The 20,216-nt window shown below is 42.1% G+C and overlaps 1 protein-coding gene across 1 annotated transcript in view; it reads right to left on the bottom strand.

Moving 5' to 3' along the window:
- LOC138300801 (microsomal triglyceride transfer protein-like) overlaps nucleotides 1–20,216 on the bottom strand; it is a 498,282-nt gene that overhangs the window by 105,319 nt on the left and 372,747 nt on the right. The window contains exon 17 of the mRNA XM_069240573.1: nucleotides 10,123–10,247. Coding sequence (XP_069096674.1) covers nucleotides 10,123–10,247 — 125 coding nt within the window. The remainder of the gene's footprint in view (nucleotides 1–10,122; nucleotides 10,248–20,216) is intronic.

The raw sequence follows: 20,216 nt of genomic DNA, 5'->3' as shown, positions 1-20,216 counted from the left end.
TAAAACAAGGATGTGCACTAGCATCGCTATTATTCAATCTCTACACAGCAGATATGTCGCAGGCATTAAGACAAGCAAATCTGATTCCACCAAAAATCGGAAATCTAAAAGTCACCCTGCTGCAAAATGCAGACAATATTGTTCTGCTGGACTACTCAAAGTTGGCTACGAAAAGCACTAACAGCCTCGCACAGCTATAATATGTTAAACAAAATCAAGGTAAATGCTACAAAAACTAAAGTCGTAATATTTGGCGGGTCATCGAAACATCAACATTCTCGCTGGAAGTTGGGGCCACTTACCATCAGCAACACAGATGTGTACAAGTATCTGGTCATCCGTCTATCAGCCAAGGGAACGCCCAAAGTCCACCTTCACCATCTGAAGGCAAAGGCTGACTACATAACAACTAGAATATGTCAGTTAAATAAACTAATAGAAAGCCCTTCAGCAAGATTAATTCACCAAATTCTAAAAGCCTCTTTCCTTCCAGCATGGAACTATGGTCCCAAAGCCTTTCCCGGCCAATCCACCGCTTTGATAGGAAAGCTCCATGTCAAAATCTATAAAAGAGTGTTCAAGCCGCCACAATACATAAGGAGCCATCTGACAAGTTTGAAATTTGGACTGGAAGGACAGCACTGGGTCTCGATGGGGGCCAGCACTACATGCCACGAACAGATGTACACTGGCTAAGTGATATTTTCTGTTCAATGGCATGTGTAGCTGCAGATACACATGCTATGTATAGACTAGAAAGCAGTTAGTTCTCCCAAAAAGCTGTGGCTAGCTTGTAGGAGTTGAAGTTGTTTGAAATACTGTCCTTAAGACAGCCTGGCCTACAGTGTCTTGTTGCTGTGAGAAAACATCAACACAGTAGTGTGAGAAAGTAGCCTCTTTCTAGCCTTGTTACCCCCACTTTTGGCCTGTTTGTGAGTGTATGTCAGGGTGTTTTCACTGTCTCACTGGGATCCTGCTAGCCAGGGCCCAGTGCTCATAGTGAAAACCCTATGTTTTCAGTATGTTTGTTATGTGTCACTGGGACCCTGCTAGCCAGGACCCCAGTGCTTATAAGTTTGTGGCCTATATGTATGTGTTCCCTGTGTGATGCCTAACTGTCTCACTGAGGCTCGGCTAACCAGAACCTCAGTGGTTATGCTCTCTCTTTACAAATTGTCACTAACAGGCTAGTGACCAATTTCACCAATTCAGATTGGCATACTGGAACACCCTTATAATTCCCTAGTATATGGTACTGAGGTACCCAGGGTATTGGGGTTCCAGGAGATCCCTATAGGCTGCAGCATTTCTTTTGCCACCCATAGGGAGCTCTGACAATTCTTACACAGGCCTGCCACTGCAGCCTGAGTGAAATAACGTCCACGTTATTTCACAGCCATTTTACACTTCACTTAAGTAACTTATAAGTCACCTATATGTCTAACCTTTACCTGGTAAAGGTTGGGTGCTAAATTACTTAGTGTGTGGGCACCCTGGCACTAGCCAAGGTGCCCCCACATTGTTCAGGGCCAATTCCCCGGACTTTGTGAGTGCGGGGACACCATTACACGCGTGCACTACACATAGGTCACTACCTATGTGTAGCTTCACAATGGTAACTCCGAATATGGCCATGTAACATGTCTAAGATCATGGAATTGCCCCACCAATGCCATCCTTGTATTGGGGAGACAATCCCATGATTCCCCGGGTCTCTAGCACAGACTCGGGTACTGCCAAACTGCCTTTTCAGAGGTTTCACTGCAGCTGCTGCTGCTGCCAACCCCTCAGACAGGTTTCTGCCCTCCTGGGGTCCAGCCAGGCTTGGCCCAGGAAGGCAGGACAAAGGACTTCCTCAGAGAGAGGGTGTTACACCCTCTCCCTTTGGAAAATGGTGTGAAGGCAGGGGAGGAGTAGCCTCCCCCAGCCTCTGGAAATGCTTTCATGGGCACACATGGTGCCCATTTCTGCATAAGCCAGTCTACACCGGTTCAGGGATCCCTCAGCCCTGCTCTGGCGCGAAACTGGACAAAGGAAAGGGGAGTGACCACTCCCCTGACCTGCACCTCCCCTGGGAGGTGCCCAGAGCTCCTCCAGTGTGCTCCAGACCTCTGCCATCTTGGAAACAGAGGTGCTGCTGGCACACTGGACTGCTCTGAGTGGCCAGGGCCAGCAGGTGACGTCAGAGACTCCTTCTGATAGGCTCCTTCAGGTGTTGCTAGCCTATCCTCTCTCTTAAGTAGCCAAACCCTCTTTTCTGGCTATTTAGGGTCTCTGCTTTGGGGAATTCCTTAGATAACGAATGCAAGAGCTCATCAGAGTTCCTCTGCATCTCTCTCTTCACCTTCTGCCAAGGAATCGACTGCTGACCGCGCTGGAAGCCTGCAAAACTGCAACAAAGTAGCAAAGACGACTACTGCGACACTGTAACGCTGATCCTGCCGCCTTCTCAACTGTTTTCCTGGTGGTGCATGCTGTGGGGGTAGTCTGCCTCCTCTCTGCACTAGAAGCTCCGAAGAAATCTCCTGTGGGTCGACGGAATCTTCCCCCTGCAACCGCAGGCACCAAAGAACTGCATCACCGGTCCTCTGGGTCCCCTCTCAGCACGACGAGCGAGGTCCCTTGAACTCAGCAACTCTGTCCAAGTGACTCCCACAGTCCAGTGACTCTTCAGTCCAAGTTTGGTGGAGGTAAGTCCTTGCCTCCCCACGCCAGACTGCATTGCTGGGAACCGCGTGTTTTGCAGCTACTCCGGCTCCTGTGCACTCCACGAAGATTTCCTTTGTGCACAGCCAAGCCTGGGTCCACGGCACTCTAACCTGCATTGCACGACCTCCTGAGTTGTCCCCCGGCGGCGTGGGACTCTCTTGTGCAACTTCGGGTGAGCACCGTTTCACTCCACTTCATAGTGCCTGTTCCGGCACTTCTGCGGGTGCTGCCTGCTTCTGAGAGGGCTACTTGTCTTGCTGGGCGCCCCCTCTGTCCCCTGACGCAACTGGCGACATCCTGGTGCCTCCTGGGCCGCAGCAGCACCCAAAAACCCTAATCGCGAGTATTGCAGCTAGCAAGGCTTGTTTGCGGTCTTTCTGCGGGAAAACACTTCTGCACGACTCTTCACGACGTGGGACATCCATCCTCCAAAGGGGAAGTTTCTAGCCCTTGTCGTTCGTGCAGAATCCTCAGCTTCTACTGTCCAGTAGCAGCTTCCTTGCATCCACAGCTGGCATTTCCTGGGCATCTGCCCACGCCCGACTTGAACGTGACTTTTGGACTTGGTCTCCTTGTTCCACAGGTACCCTCGTCTGGAAATCCATTGTTGTTGCATTGCTGGTTTTGGTCTTTCCTGCAGAATTCCCCTATCATGACTTCTGTGCTCTTTGGGGAACTTTAGTGCACTTTGCACTCACTTTTCAGGATCTTGGGGTGGGCTATTTTTCTATCCCTCACTGTTTTCTTACAGTCCCAGCGACCCTCTACAAGGTCACATAGGTTTGGGGTCCATTCGTGCTTCGCATTCCACTTTTGGAGTATATGGTTTGTGTTGCCCCTATCCCTATGTGCTCCCATTGCATTCTATTGTGACTATACATTGTTTGCACTGTTTTCTAATACTATTACTGCATATTTTGGTATTGTGAACATATATCTTGTGTATATTTGCTATCCTCATCCTGAGGGTACTCACTGAGATACTTTTGGCATATTGTCATAAAAATAAAGTACCTTGATTTTTAGTATATCTGTGTATTGTGTTTTCTTATGATATTGTGCATATGACACAGGTGGTACTGTAGGAGCTTTGCATGTCTCCTAGTTCAGCCTAAGCTGCTCTGCTAAGCTACCTTTTCTATCAGCCTAAGCTGCTAGACACCTCTCTACACTAATAAGGGATACCTGGGCCTGGTGCAAGGTGTAAGTACCCCTTGGTACTCACTACAAGCCAGTCCAGCCTCCTACAAGTAGTGTTTTGTAAATGTATGGGGAGTTGACCATGTGGCTGCTTTACATATATCAACCATTGGTATGTTTCCTAAAAATACCATTGACGCTCCTTTCTTTCTTGTAGAATGTTCTCTAGGAGTGATCGAAAGTTGTCTTTTTGCTTGGATATAGTATGTATGTATGCATCTAACAGTCCATCTTGCTAAACCTTGTTTTGATATAGGATTGCCTTTATGTGGTTGTTGGAAAGCAATAAAAAGTTGCTTTGTTTTCCTAAAATCTTTAGTTCTGTCTATATAATACATAAGAGCTCTTTTGAGATCTAGGGTATGAAGAGCTCTTTCTGCCACAGAGTCTGGCTGTGGAAAGAAGACTGTCAATTCCACTGTTTGGTTGATGTGAAATGAAGATACTACTTTTGGTAGAAATTTTGGAATTGTTCTAAGTACAACTTTATGTTTGTGCAAAGGTTCTTCAAGAGTGAATGCTTGTATTTCATTAACTCTTCTTAAAGAAGTAATAGCTACAAGGAAGGCGACCTTCCATGTTAAAAATAGAATTTGACAAGAGTGCATGGGTTTAAAAGGTGGTCACATGAGTCTGGTAAGTACGATATTTAAATTCCACGATGGAACAGGTGGTGTTCTAGGTGGAATAATGCATTTTAATCCTTCCATGAAGACTTTAATAACAGGAACTGTGAATAGAGAAGTATGTTGAATATTTTGTAAGTATGCAGATATTGCAGTAAGGTGTATCTTGATGGATGAGAAAGCCAAATTAGATTTTTGCAAATGAAGTAAATAGCATCGAATATCTTGTATAGATGCTGTAAGTGGATCAGTGTTTTAAGACTGACAGTAGTAGACAAATTGTTTCCACTTGTTTGCGTAGCATTGTCTAGTAGTAGGTTTACGTGATTGTTTAATAACTTCCATACATTCTGGTGGAAGATTTAGGTAACCAAATTCTATGACTTCAGGAGCCAAATCGCTAGACTGAGAGCATTGGGGTTTGGATGCCTGATTTGACCTCTGTTCTGTGTTAACAATTCTGGTCTGTTTGGGAGTTTGGAATGAGGTACTACAGACAGATCTAGGAGTGTTGTGTACCAATGCTGGCGTGCCCATGTTGGTGCTATGAGTATCATGGTGAGTGACGTTTGACGTAGTTTGCTGACTAGAAAGGGAAGGAGTGGGTTAGGGGGGAAAGTGTAAGCAAATATCCATGATCAATTGATCCATGGTGCATTGCCCTTGGGTAGGGGATGTGGGTGTCTAGATGCAAAGTTTTGGCATTTTGCATTTTCGCTTGTTGCAAATAGATCTACGTCTGGTGTTCCCCTCTTTTAAAAGTACTTTTGAAGTACTTGGGAGTGAATCTCCCATTCGTGTGTTTGTTGGTGATTTCTGCTTAGGAGATCTGCTGATTGTCTATCCCTGGAATATATTGTGCTAGTAAATGAATTTGATTGTGAATTGCCCTTTTCCAAATTGTTTGTGCTAGAAGGGACAGTTGAAATGAATGTGTCCCACCCTGTTTGTTGAGGTAATACATGGTTGTCTGTTTTTATTTGAACATTCTTCTGTTTGAGAAGAGGTTGAAACGCTTTTAGGACAAGAAACACAGCTAATAATTCTAAGTGGTTTATGTGTAGCTATTTCTGTTTGACATCCCATTGTCCTTGAATGGTCTGATTGTTTAGGTGAGCTCCCCGACCGATCATTGATGCGTCTATTGTGATTATGGTCTGAGGCATAGGGTCTTGAAATGACCGCCCCTTCATTAGATTGCTGTGATTCCACCATTGAAGGGACATATGTGTTTGGTGGTCCATCAACACTAGATCTTGAAGTTGACTGTGTGCTTGTGACCATTGTTGTGAGAGGCCCTGTTGTAAGGGCCTCATGTTACGTCTTGCATGTTGGACTATAGCTATGCAAGATGCCATAATTCCTAGAATCTTTATGATAAATCTCACAGTGTATTGTTGATTTGGCTGTATGAGTGGTATGAGATTTTAGAAAGCTTGTATCCTTTGTATATTTGGATAAGCTAGGGCTAGTTGAGTATTTAGGATAGTACCTAGGTAAGGTTGTACCTGTGCTGGTTGAAGGTGTGACTTTTGGTAGTTTAGAGTGAACCCTAGGGTGTGCAAGGTTTCTATCACATAACAAGTGTGTTGTTGGCATTGTGTAAAATTGCTTGATTTTATTAGCCAATCATCTAGGTATGGAAAGACATGGATGTGTTGTCTTCTTAAGTAGGCTGCTACTACTGCTAGACACTTTGTGAACACTCTTGGAGCTGTTGTTGTGGCAAATGGCAACACCTTGAACTGGTAGTGTTTTCCTGCTATGACAAACCTGAGGTATTTTTTGTGAGCTGGATGGATGGGTATGTGGAAATATGCATCTTTGCGGTCTAGAGCAGTCATATAAGCTTGTTTTTTGTAGTAGTGAAATAACATCTTGCAGAGTTACCAAGTGAAAATGCTCTGACAGGATGTATAGATTGAGGGGTCTGAGGTCCAAGATGGGCCTGAGGGTGCTGTCTTTTTTGGGAATCAGGAAGTATAGTGAGTATACTCCTGTTCCTTGTTGAGAATGTGGAACTAATTCTATTGCTTGTTTTAATATTAGAGATTGTACTTCTTGTTGTAACGCAATGGTGTGTTCTGGGGACAATTTGTGATATAGTGGTGGAATGTTTGGACGGGTGGAGATTAATTCTAGGCATTAGCCTTTGCAGCTAATTGATAATACCCAATTGTCTGTGGTGATATTTTGCCAATGAAAGTGGAAATGCTGTAGTCTTCCCCCCACCGGAGATGTGTGGAGTGGAAGGGAGGGAAGGAAGTCACTGTTTAGGTTGTGTTGTGGTCTGTTTAGAGGTTTGGAATTTACCTATGTTCCTGAAATATTGACCTCTATAGGATCCTCTAAACCCACCTCTTTGAAATTGGGTTTGTTGTCCCTGCTTTGTTTGGGAGGTGGAAGCATCTGAGGATTGTGGCTTAAAACCTCCTCTAAACTGTGGTCTGCAAAAGGAGCCTCTATATGGAGAGGTGTATAAAGCGCCCATTGCTTTCGCAGTATCTGAGTCCTTCCTCAGTTTCTCAATAGTGGTGTCTACTTCTGGGCCAAAGAGGTGCTTCTTATCAAAAGGCATATTAAGTACTGTCTGTTGAATTTCTAGTTTAAAACCAGAGGAGCGCAACATGCATGTCTTCTAATTGTGATGGCAGTATTTACACTCCTTGCAGTTGTGTCAGCAGCATCGAGGGCAGATCTTATTTGATTATTGTTGATAGCTTTTCCCTCTTCCACCACTTTTTGTGCTCTTTTTTGATGCTCCTTTGGGAGATGCAGTATACTATCTTGCATTTCGTCCCAATGGGCCCTGTCATACCTGGCTAGAAGTGTCTGAGAATTTGCAATTCTCTACTGATTTGCTGCTGGTGTGGCAACCCTTTTCCCAGCTGCATCAAATTTTCTACTCTCCTTATCAGGAGGCGGTGCGTCTCCTGATGACTGGCTATTTGCCCTTTTTCTTGCCCCACTGACTACTACTGAGTCTGTAGGGACCTGATGAGTGATGTAATCTGGGTCAGTAGGGGCAGGCTTATACCTTTTATCAAATCTAGGGGTGATGATCCTAGCTTTGACAGATACATTAAAAATTTGGCCTGCATGTTTAACCATTCCTGGTAAAATTGGGAGACACTGGTACCTGGACTGAGTAGAAAACGGTGTATTAAATAAAAATACTTCTTCTAATGGCTCAGAATGCATGGTTACTCCATGATAAGCTACTGCCCTCGATATTACTTGGGTGTATGCAGTGGTGTCTTCTGGAGAAGGTTTTGATGGATCATTGTCAGGGATGGGATCAGGGTCATAGAGGTCCCATGGGTCTGCTGTATCTTCATGTGAGTATAAAGAATGTGTTGGAGAAGGCAGTGGTGGTGGGCTATTCTGAGGTGAGAAAGTGAGCTGTGGAGATTGATGAGGAGAAGTATGAAGAGGTAGTGGCTTCTTTTGTTTTTGCACCTTCGCAGGTGGTGCACACGGTCTAGTTCCTCTTGGAAAGCCAGCTTTCTTTTGGTTTTTAAAGGAGGTGCAGTGATTAATCTTCCTGTCACCTAATTAATATTGATTCTGGACTATCTCTCATCCATAACCTGTAATACTGGTTCAGTCTCAGTCTCTTCTTCAGAAGTCTTATGAGTTTCCATGATTGGCCTTGCAATCTGTTTTAATTTTTTGGTAAGTCCTTGTTCCTTTGTATATGAGGATTCTTTCGGCTCTGAGGTGTGTACATTAGACTCCGAAGTGGACAGAGGAGTGGCCTTTTCCGGCGCCGAAGGACGGTCTTCAGCAGTCTTTTTTTGGGCCGAACCATGGCCTTCCAGCAGTGGTGTACCCAAGGCCTTTGAATTTTTTTTGTGCAGGGGTGTAGGGGCAGACGTACTCAAATGCTGGCCAGCTGTGATAGGTCTGCTGTCTTCTGATTCCTGTTTGGAGTCTGTGTATCGGATGAAGACTGCTGTGTGTGTATGCTGTTCTTGCATGACGTTGACGTTGAGATATTAGCTGCTTTTTGGAGTCCGATCCATCAGGCTTTCCACATGGTAGGCCCGAATAGGCCTGAGTTGGGCGCAAGCGCCACGAAGGGTGAAAATGAAGGTTCCGACAGTACTACCGGTTCGATGCTAGAAGGGAAACGCAATCTAAGCAATGCCGGTGAATAAGAAGGTTTTCTGAGGTTTTCCGAATCTAAATCTCGGAGCGAGAGTCAACACGTCCGAACCCGCGGAAAGAAAACAACCTAACAGTGGAGTCGATGCCCATGTGCATTGAAACCGAGAGGAGGAGTTACACAATCCCGTGACTCAGAAAAGACTTCTTGGAAGAAAAACAACTTGTAAGACGCCGAGCCCAACACTAGATGTCGGAAGAGATATGCATAGCATGTGTATCTGCAGCTACACATGCCATCGAACATCTATATATAAATTTACTGAGTGCAGACTTGCATTACGTTTTGTACAACTGCTGAACGATTAAGAGTTTGTTTTAGGGAAGAATACTTTTAAATCAAGTTTACCTAGTCGTAAAACTATGCTTTTTTAATTCATTTTTGGCATGATTGTATTTTATATGGACTTTTATGATTGGACCTGACTTTTAAATAAAGTGAATGAACTAAACAGAACTGAACTGTGCAATTTTGTCAGGGCGATACTGACATGAGTAAAAGACTGTTGTAATGTAGCTGCTTATAGCAAGCGAGAATTGTTCTACTCATCACTATGTATCTCAACTCAAATATGATTACTTACCTACCTAGGGAGAGACAAACTACAGGCATGGAGATACAACACACCTTTATTTAACTAGAAGATCTCTAGTAAAACACTGGAATGTTGGGAGCGCCACTGAAAACAGCAGAGAGAAAGAGTGCCAACACTGGCTGGTATAGGCCTTCTGTTCCAACATTCCAAGATTGTTTTTTCAGTTTCTTCCTGTTCAATTTAGAACCCTCTCCACCTTCAGTAAGAATAATATCCCAATGACATGATAGCCAGTGATAAATCTGTAAAAGAGTAAGTGCAGGGGCCCAAAGTTTTTCTCAGCAGCCCACAGCCAGCACTACTGAAGATTGGGATGCCAAATACCAAGGCTGTGTAGACTGGAGCCTACCTCAGGCCTCTTTCATCCACCACCAGGTACTCCCTGCCTCTTTATCCCATTTGTGTATGCGTGATTGATCCCTCTATCACTGTTTTCTGTCTTTCTCTTTCTGTTTATTTTTCCTTTTGTTTTTTTCTCTCTCTTGCTGTGAGTAAAAGTATAATGAGGAAAAATAAGTGGTGGTCCCCAAAAAAGAAGTGTCAATGCCCCCCACCCCCTTCACCTGCAGCCACTGGCTCAAATTAACACAACAGTCCTTCTGATGAGGAATGCCCCCTGTTAAAGGCACTCGTCCTCATTATAGGCCCTGGTCTTAAGCCTGAGTACATATCTCAAGCAGAAGAGCTTTTCAAAGCCACCATAGCCCTTCGGAATGGGCTATAATACAATATTCGATGAGTATAGAACGTTTTTCCACATTTCAAGATCATATGCAGTCAATCTCTTAAACATGTACATATGAAATTGCCCTTGAATGACATACTTGGTTTTGATGCTGGTTCTAGAATCTTGGTCCCATAAACTGACATCGATGTTTGCAAAAATTTCCAACCCAAGTCCACCTTGAAATTCTATTGTTGCTTGCATTCCAGACTGCAATGGAATCCCCTGCCGACAATAAAAAGTGAAAAAGACATTTAGAAGTTTAAAAATAAATCTGTTTTGTTATGGGTGAAGCACATACAAATGAATGATAAAACATGCAAACACAATATTTTGTATGTATTTACTTTGTGCTTTTCTATGGCACAGGCTTGTTTCTGGATGACAATAAATAGAGAATTACAGCAGTGGTGTCTATGGAGGAAATAAAATAGTCAACAGAGAAAATAATCGTATACAGGCATATGTTGCAAAGAGAACAACAACTGTGGCAAGATAGTTTCAAAAGAACAAACAACATGTTAAGGTAATACAAACAAGACAGGACAGCTGAGTATGTAGACAAAAGAGTGTGATAGAGGGAGGGAACTAAACCTTTGTAGCCATTTTTAGGTTGTTAAAGTTGTGAAATTTATAGCTATGCACCAGATGTCTGCTTAACAGATGAGTTTTGAGGTATTTTTTGACTGTTTATTCTGATGTACATACATTTGCTACCTCAGAGGATGTCTTAAAGTGGATCTCTCTCCTTTAACTCTGGAACTTAAAAACAAGGGAGTTTAAGAGCGTGTAATCTCGAAACATAACACTTACTTGAAAGGATCACAGATCTGAAAAGTCTAGACACCAGTTTTTATCTGGAGAAATGTATATTTTTACTATGAGGACCATAAACAATAAAAGATTTTCTGGTTCGTTAGCATGTTTGAGATATAAATACAAAACACAAATGCAGACGACAAAAGAGCCATTCAGCTAACCAACAATATTATTTAATCGTAGAGCAGCAGCAAATGTACAGATGCATCCAGCTCACTCAATAACAAAGAGAAACTAACCATAGCTGGGCTGGGCTATGAGAAAGGAAGACATAGATGATTTTGGGAAATAAAATATTTTTGGGTTTGGCAACTATGTCCTAATCGTAAAAATTAACAACAATTAGCTTCAGTAGGCCATAATCAACTTAATGTCAGTTTTTTGCAGAAATGTATCCCGCCTACCTCGGGCCAATGCTATATATTTGCTATTTAACAGGTAGTTGGGGAATCATACTTAGTCCACAGTGCGATTGGGCGTCTTTGACAGCATGATAGTTATAGCCCTTCACAAGTGGTATAAACTTTTTTCTGAGCATCTTGAAAAAAGGACAGAAAGGTTACGTTGAATGCAAAGTTACATTCACGATTAGTACTCAAGTACTAATTATTTTGCTGTTTTTGGACGGGATGTATGTTCCAAACCTAATAAACAATAAGCACACATATGGTGCACGTATTATTTTAAGAAACTGTTCTCTGTTTAAATGGGTTTTAGCTCAAATACTGATTCTCATATTTTTGATGCTAGCTTCTTCTCAAACATCAATGTTGTTCCACTCCTGGTATAATGACTTAACATCAGGAGTGGCTAGGAGTATCGCCCCTGAGAAAAACCCCAGAGATGAAAAATAAAATAGTAATAACGTTAATTTATTAACATTTTATTATTTACCAACCCATCACAAACCGAGGGTCCTGGACAGGCGGGCCATTACTGCAGCAGGGAGGAGTGGTGGGCTGTGCACGGCCAGCCAGACATGCACATTTTAAACCTCTCTAACCCATTAGAGAAAGGTCAGGCCTACACTTCCCTTGGAAACGCTGACTGAGGCCGCTCCCTCCAATCCTGGCGCTGCTCTCATGCTGGTTACCTGCATGAAAGCAGCATCAAGATTGGTTAGGGGAGTTGGCTGAAACCTGCGCTGGAACCTGGATGAGTTAGCAAAGAAGATCACGGACTGGAGCGAGGAGGACATAGGATGTGTTGTGCAGCAAGCAAGGTAAGTGACTATTATTTTTAATTTATAGTTGCCACTCGCCACACGAGCATGCACCCACCACCCATTTGCCCACCCAATACTCTTTGTACTTGCCAGCTGCCGCTGCATAACATATGTAAATCTTTCAAGGTTAATCCCTCCTCTTTGTTCTGGAGACTGAGGAGGTCTAGTCGGTAAAAGAAACAATAAACTTCTGAAATATTTGATTCCACATTAGTTTCATGTATTAGTTCTGTTCTGTAAATCCTGCCTAGAACTGTGACACAGCATGTCGCAATAATGTGCTGAGTAAACTGCTATATCAAGATACATCAAGACATCCGTTGTTTAGTACATCAAATTCCTTCTTCTCAAACAACTGTAAGGAAATATTGAGGTAGGCATAACAAGGACTTCAAGAGCCTGTTTTCACTTAGTATTACAGAGCACGTTTAAATACTTTTTTTTTTTACACATATATGCACTGTAATTGGTGTTTAAAATTAGAAAGACTGTCTCAAAGTACAGATTACACCCCAGACTCCCAGAATGACATTTAACATATTCCTCTTCTTCAGTACAGATTCAGTTTTCCACAATTTGTTAAGGTTCCATCCAAAAGGAAGACTGTGCAATCATTCTCAAGATTTGTTTGATCTCCTTTTCTGAGAACTGGAACTATTTCAGTAGAGCAATAGCAATGCTGGAATTAGCTAGTAGAAAGTATGGTACTATATCCATAAGAAAATATGTAAATGAAAAAAACTAAAGTGAACTCCGTCTATGCCACGGGCTTTGCCAATTTAACTTGTTAGCATAATGACTGAATGAGTTAAATAATTCTTCAGCACATGCTTCTACCTGTTCTCCTCTGAGATGAAAGGACACGAGAGGAGAACGGATGCCTCTTAAAATATCCAGTACCTAACACATTCTCAAATCCAGATCTATAATTTTCTTTAATTCTATAATGCACCAATGAGCCTCAATAAAATTATATATTTTTTTATTTTGTATTAAGTACCTGTAATTTTAGGTAATCCAGAGGTATCGGCCGGGTTTAATTTCTCCAACAGTTTATTTTTGGGAAATGCTACACACTTTTTGAAAGCAGTGGTTAAGCCCATTACAGAACCTACATTATTCAGCCTTTTGGCCATTAGCTAAGTAAGGCATCAGTAGGCACTTTCTAGTATGATTGTGAATTCAGCAATAATAGCTTCCGGAAAAGGATGAATTGACTGAAAGATCAAAACTATGAAATCAAAGACTTTACTGAAAATATCTAACATTACCTCGCCACGGTCAAGTGAATTTTACTTATCTGCTAGCCCTATGAGTTACTTCATCAATTATTACAATTATAATTAGATTCATGTACAATTGGATCCACATCTCAAAAGGGATCTAAACCACATGTTAGGGTTTGTAAAATTGAGGTCTTGAGAGTGAAAAGAAAGGCAATGGCTGATCAAAAAATTGTTGCCTGCAAACCATGGGCCATTCACCAGGACAAAAGTAAATACAGCATTTAAAAAAAATACTGGCTCACAAAAGCATGATTCATGGCAATGTCTTCAACAAAAAATATCTTGCCCCTGAACTAATATTCTCGATCATTAACATCTGGATTGACAGACAAGAGATTATGATCATCATCAAAAATAGTAATGTCTCAAGTGGTTACTAACAAAGAGGTGGAGAATGAGGTAGGGGCTCCATCCCAAAATAGTCAGAGTTGCATATACTTTTATGGAGTAAGCTTTCTGAAGGAAACCTCTTCTGGGAAAAAGATCTTCACAAACCTGTTTTCTAGATTTTTTTTTTTTAAATGAATGCCGTTCTCAGGTGCTGAATACATTCCAGAGAATTTATTTTATTTTAAGAAATATCCCTGTAGTTATTTTTTTAGGATTAGACAGATGTACTGTTTCCCTGTTATGACGGTTTGTTGCCAAACCGCTCTTCAGTTTAATTGTGGTCGGGTCAGTACCTCGTCCTTTCCCTTCTTGCCTCTTCCTATACCTCGACCAGTTGCTCCCTTCTTCTCCCTGAACAATATTTATCCTTTTCAATACCACCGCCTATATCCTAGTACTTAGACTTGTACTTATAGTTTAAGATATCTACACATATCTATTCCATAGTACCTTTACTCATGTGTATATCCTAGTATGTCTATCTTTACAGATGTACAAGCACAGGGTTCTCCTACATTCTCTGTTACAAGAGCTACTTATGTTGAATGAAAATTATTTCAGCCTAATATTGTTATTAGTATTGTAATCATGACCATAAGATTAACATAGTGACCACCATATGCAAGATTGCTAGCAGTGATTACCTCAGTGCATCAAGCAGGTAGCTGGAGAGCTACTACTAGCTCACAACCAATTATCTGGAAATGCCTGTCCTGTACCTCTACTTCTACCAATATCTAAGAACACTACCTTTCACTATAGCCTGATAAATTTGCCTTCTATTCCCTATGAATTTACAGGAGTAGGAGTACCCCTGTCCGATGACCCTATCAGAACTCTCATTGGCTTTGACACCATTGACCACCAAGTTCTAATTAAAAGTGTTCCTTTAATGGTTGGTATCAGTGGAACAGTTGTATCAAGTTTTGTCTTGCCTGCAAATCCAAACTCATCAAGTTAAATTAGGCCCATTCCGCTCCAGCAAAGACAACTTCCAAGATGAAGATGAAGTACCTCAGGGTCTTCCATGACCCACATACTTTTCAACCCCAACATGGCTCCACTCCTCTGGTATGCATATGAAGCTCATTTTGGAGAGTAACCTGGTGACCTTCTCAACTTGCAGCACTGCCTTTCATAAGTGGATGCATAAATATTAGCTATACTGAATGGCCCCAGGGCCTTGCCAATCCAGTACACCGTTCCCTACTTTGACAAATAGAACTGGGTACACACATCCCTCTGGATATAGTATACAATTTTGGTGTGGTCTTTGATGCCATTCAATAATACCCCCCTGCAGATAAATGTGGTCATAAAAATACTATTCTGCCACCTACAGCTAATTAAATGGGTTCAAATGATAGTCTTGGACACCTCACTGAGTTAATGTCAAGTCTAGATTATTGAAAGAGTTTGCATTCTGGTCTCCCCAAAACATGATTCTCAAACCTTCAGAGAGTTGAAAAACATGCAAATCGCCAGTTGTTTAGTCTGACAACAAAACAGCCATATCACAGCAAAGCTAAAATCCCTCCATGGCCCCCCAATTAAAAGAGTGTGACCTTTAAACCTCTTTGCCCCATTCAAACGATGCTGCATTTCCCTTAGCAACTATCCCTACCGACTAATCAGAAGCCTCCAACCTACCAACTAGTGCTTATTGTCAACTCAAATGTAGAGACAAAAGACATGACTGTCGATCTTTTTATGTCAGGAGAACCTCTGTGTGGAACACCATACCTTTCAATTAAGACTGGAAACGTACTATCTAAAAATCAGAAACTCCTTAAAGGCTCATCTCTTCACCTAGGCATTTGAATAATGATATTCTACCTACTAAAGAGCTCTCTAAATAAATACTTGGGTCTTACATACTCAGACCCCATGGAGTGGCTTCATCCCCTGCTCTCAGGTACAAAAGACCCATACTATTTTCAAAGATTTGTCAAGCTGGTTAAATACTTGATGATAGCTATTTCCAGGCACTGTTAATTACTGCTGAAAGTGTGACCGATTCTCCACAATATGGTTTTGGCAAATATACTCTACTGAAGTTCTTTTGTTCTTCTCAATGTACCTTATCTTGAATCTCTCTGACGTCACTGGAGAATGGCAGGGCCTCTTTTAGAAAAAACCCATAAAAAAATAAACTAAATTAATCCTCAATCTTTTCTCTTAATATGTTTTGTTATGCGCATGCACTCTTTTTCAGTTTTTTTGTTGAACCTTCCCTAGTTTTCGGAAAAAAAAGTTTTTACTCGACTTGGGGAGACCTACTGTTGGTCTCTTTACAAAGTAGACTTAACAGTGTAATCCCCTCAACTGGCCCTCTGCACTTGCCATGGCTAATGGCAGCATTATAGGTTTTGGGGTGCAATTTCAACACCCTACAGGCCTCACTTTCTAAATGAAGCCTACTTGGCAGACAATTGGCAGCTGCTTGGTATCCACTATTTTTGTATGATTGCAAATGTCTATAAATTCCAATCCAAGCCGTATTTTTGGTTGTAAACTTAACTGCTGATAATTTACCATCTCCTGGCCCACCACAGCTTAGTAGGAGCTGATTGCTGCAAAGGAAGAGTCAGTGCTGCCCACTTCCTGGTTGACATTTTTGGGATGCCACATAGTAAGGTAGCAGACTTGTCATTCTCCACATCGGAGATGGTTATTTAAGTAGCAGTAGTGTACGGATGCAGCTAGTCTGGCTGTTATCACTTATGCACTACATGTATTTAAAAAAAAATCCTGTGTTGTTTCTTTCTTATTTTAGATGTGTGTTTCAATTTAACACTTGTAAACGTAACTACTGATAGCTTATCATCTCCTCGGTCCACCATGGCTTAGTAGGAGCCAACTGTTGCAGTGGGAGAGACAGCGCTGCCCATTTCCTGCTTGACATTTTTGGGATGCCATATTGTAAGGTAGCAGACTAGTCATTCGCTACATCGGTGACAGTGATTTAGGTAGCACAGCTGGTGTGTCCCTGGCACGCCAAAGGCAAGCCTGTCTGCACTCGCCCACATCTGGACTGCACCCTGCACCAGAGCCCCTTGTTTTCAACATCAGGAAGGTCCCCATCTTTGGTTTACTCCAAAGAACAACTATGGAGGTTCTAACACTGGGGTAAGCCACCTCCATGCTCTTCTTTTGGGTTTGAGGAACTGTATCGATCTAAAATTTGTACTTGTGCCAAAAGTGGATTTAGGGTCACCCATCCTCCTCCCTTCGCAAGTACATCACTTAATTTTAATAACACCCAAATTACAGGCATGGCAAGAAAGGGGCAGCCTTGCGGGAACTAAAACATACAGGTTCCTAATCAATGCCAGGTCTTTAATCAAGCACAAAATTGAGTTCGCCAAATTCATGTTATGACCCTCACTGGGATTTCATTACGGATTACGGAGACCTAGGCTGGCTATTGTACACAAATTAGAATATCACTGTCACACAGAGGCGATTCAGTGTACAAGTCCGTGTGAGGCTTTATTTTTCACCATATAATATCACCTATCAATTCTTTTGCTGACATACTAGTATACTGACCCCCATGGCCCAGGACTACATTTTCAACTGAACTTGCAAATCGCATTGAACAGCAAAAAGTAACATTACTGTTATATAGGGGATTTCAATTTCTATGTGGAAGATGTCAGCAGCAAAGGCTCTAGAGTACCTAAAGACACTTTGGCTTGTCTTGGGCTCCTACAGGTGGTCATGGTCCCCACACATGCAGCAAAACACACACTAGATGGAATTTTCTCTAAAGATTCCCAGCTTCAGTGCAAGTGGCACTACCACTAACCTGGTCTGATCACCGGGGAATATCTTTTTTACTTACCCTGCCACTCTTCCAGAATAAGGACACCCTAATTAATATGAAAACTTCTACAAGGGACTGGAAGGGGATCTCATTTGAATCCTTCTCCACTGCCCTTAGAAGTAAGCACTGCACTGAATAGGGGTAGAAGAATCCTCACCTAGGCTGGGCTCGGCGGTTGATAAGGTAGAGATCTTGCAGGAAATTAAGTATTGGAGGAAGCTGCACACTGCACCTTGGTTCACGGACCAGATAAGACTCCTTAAACAGGCCTGTTGATGCCAGGAAGGTTCCAGAGGAAACATTATGAGGAGCAGAAAAAAAAACTCATAAGTTAGCCATCAGAGAATACAAATTAGCCATTAGACAAGAAAATACACTCTACTATACTAGTAAAATTCAGACTGCCAATTTCTCTAAAGAACTTTTTGAAATTATCCACCAGATCTCTGCCCTATCTGTCCCCTCGGAAACAGAGGGCTCACAAGTGTTCTGCAACAAGGTGGCAGAATTCTTTTAATCTAAAATTATAAACATCTATAAAGACTTTGCTTCTTTAAATACAGATGTTCGTACCTCCTCTCAATTAAGCGCTCAGTCACATCAGAGCTTGTCAGAAACAGTGGAGAATGAGGAGAAACCCTTGTGGTGGTTTATTGTTTTCCACCTCTGACATATGATCTAATGGAGTATCATCTTCTTAATATCAAATCGGGATCCCCCACTTGAACCTTGTCCCCCTAAAACTCTACAACTGGCAGCTGGTACAATAGCTCGACCTTTAACGTCCACCATGAATAAAGCTATCACCTCTGGCTGCAGCCATTAGCCGTGGAAGAAGGCAATGATCATGCCACTACTCAAGAAGCCTAATCTAGACCCCAATGACCTTAAGAACTATTGCTCTATCTCCCTGTTTCCAATCCCAGCCAAGATCTTGGAGAAACATCTAAACCAGCATCTGATGGCCCATGTGGACCTCTTGTTTCCCAGGGAAAAGCAAAAGTCTCAGGCATCGGGAAATGCAAATTTCAAACCCGTGCCACAGCCAACACAAGGAAAGATGTACACCATACCAAGAAGACTTCTCTATGCCCCACCAGAACTCAAAGGTCTGCCTCAATAATCTGCTTGTAGACATGCAGCTCAGCTGAGTGGTGGTCCTGGTGAGCATACTCTCTACCTGAAATACCATTTATTGTTCGTTTATATCATCTGATCCTGCTTTGCTTCAGAGATTGGGAACTCTGTTCACCTGAGTGTTAGGCTTTTGCCTCTTTCCTATACAAGGTCCCATCCACTCCTTCGGAACTGTTGACTGAGTGTGTAGGGTGTAGAGATCATGAGTTAGCCAACTTTTAAGAGAGTAACAGCATCTAACCTCAAACAGTGAGAATGGCTTATCATTCTAGACCTCACAAATCACATTCTCGAACACCACACGTTTAATTTCACATGCAGTTACTCTTACACGGTATTTCAATTGACATAGTGTTTCTCTTTGTTTCAGACTCATTTCGGTGTGTGAGATCAACAGGACCCCAAAAAGTAAAGCATGTGAACTCCTAAAGTAGCTCGGTTTTGGTAGACGGAAAGCTGTCCTCCATTTTAAAGTGAGTTATCCATGACTGCAGTGTAACTGTGAACATTAAATATGTGTGAATACTGTTTAAGATATGCCATCTTGATAGTATGATTTCATTTACGAGAATTGTTACAGTTTTAACAATTATCTAGTGATTAAAAATAGTAGTAAGTGTTTCATCCTATGGCTCTATTTTAATCACTGTGGGCCTGAGTTAGAGTTTGGCAGACAGAGTATTCCATCACAAACGTGAAAGAGTACTCTCCCCATCAAATCCTTATCCACTCGGTCTAGAGTTAGAGGGAATGTCAGTTTTCTGATGACGGTGCCACTGTTGGCTCTGTCATTGGAAAACTTACTCTGACATCACACCACCCACCCTATTTGTTTAGAGCACACAGTCTGTTGTCCTTTAATTCTGTCCTGTACATCACTACTAGATAAAACCTGGCAATGAAGAACAGAAAACAAAAATAACAACCCCTACACCCTTTGAAGAATCTCCCATAGTGTGGAGACTGTTTTTATTTTCATTTTTTCAGAATCAACCTTCCTCTTCGGAAGATTGTTTTTGAAAAACTATAATGTTTTGTGATTGTCTCACTAAAAGACAGCAGCCGTGCAATAAACTTTCAGTGTCTTCGTAGGCGGCGCAATGCTGGCAGATGCTGTGAATGCACAGAGATTGCTACTGGGTGGGCAGTGAACTCAAAACATGGTGGTCTTCTGTCCATCTGGGTGGCAGACCTATTTTCCTCCACCATCCTGGTGAACAGAGAAAGACCACCAAGGCCTAAATTATCCCTGGTGTTTTAACTGCATCACTGGTTCTATTGTGTACTATGATTTGTTCAAACTTTTAGTACCTGGCCTTCGTTTTTAGTTTATCTATATGTATATACTGAAATAATAAAGTGTTGTTTCCTTTTAAAAAACGTATTAACCCTGGCAGAACAATTATATCTATTTTGCCACTCTGATGTGTTAACTGTACCTAGATTCATCCCTACATTGCCTTCTTTAAATGAGTTTTGGCTGCTCATCTCATCTACCTTGAGATTGA

This window comes from Pleurodeles waltl, chromosome 6, assembly GCF_031143425.1.
Source record: "Pleurodeles waltl isolate 20211129_DDA chromosome 6, aPleWal1.hap1.20221129, whole genome shotgun sequence".
NCBI lineage: Eukaryota > Metazoa > Chordata > Amphibia > Caudata > Salamandridae > Pleurodeles > Pleurodeles waltl.
Note: the sequence above shows the minus strand (reverse complement) of the source record. Positions and strands in the feature narration are given on the sequence as shown.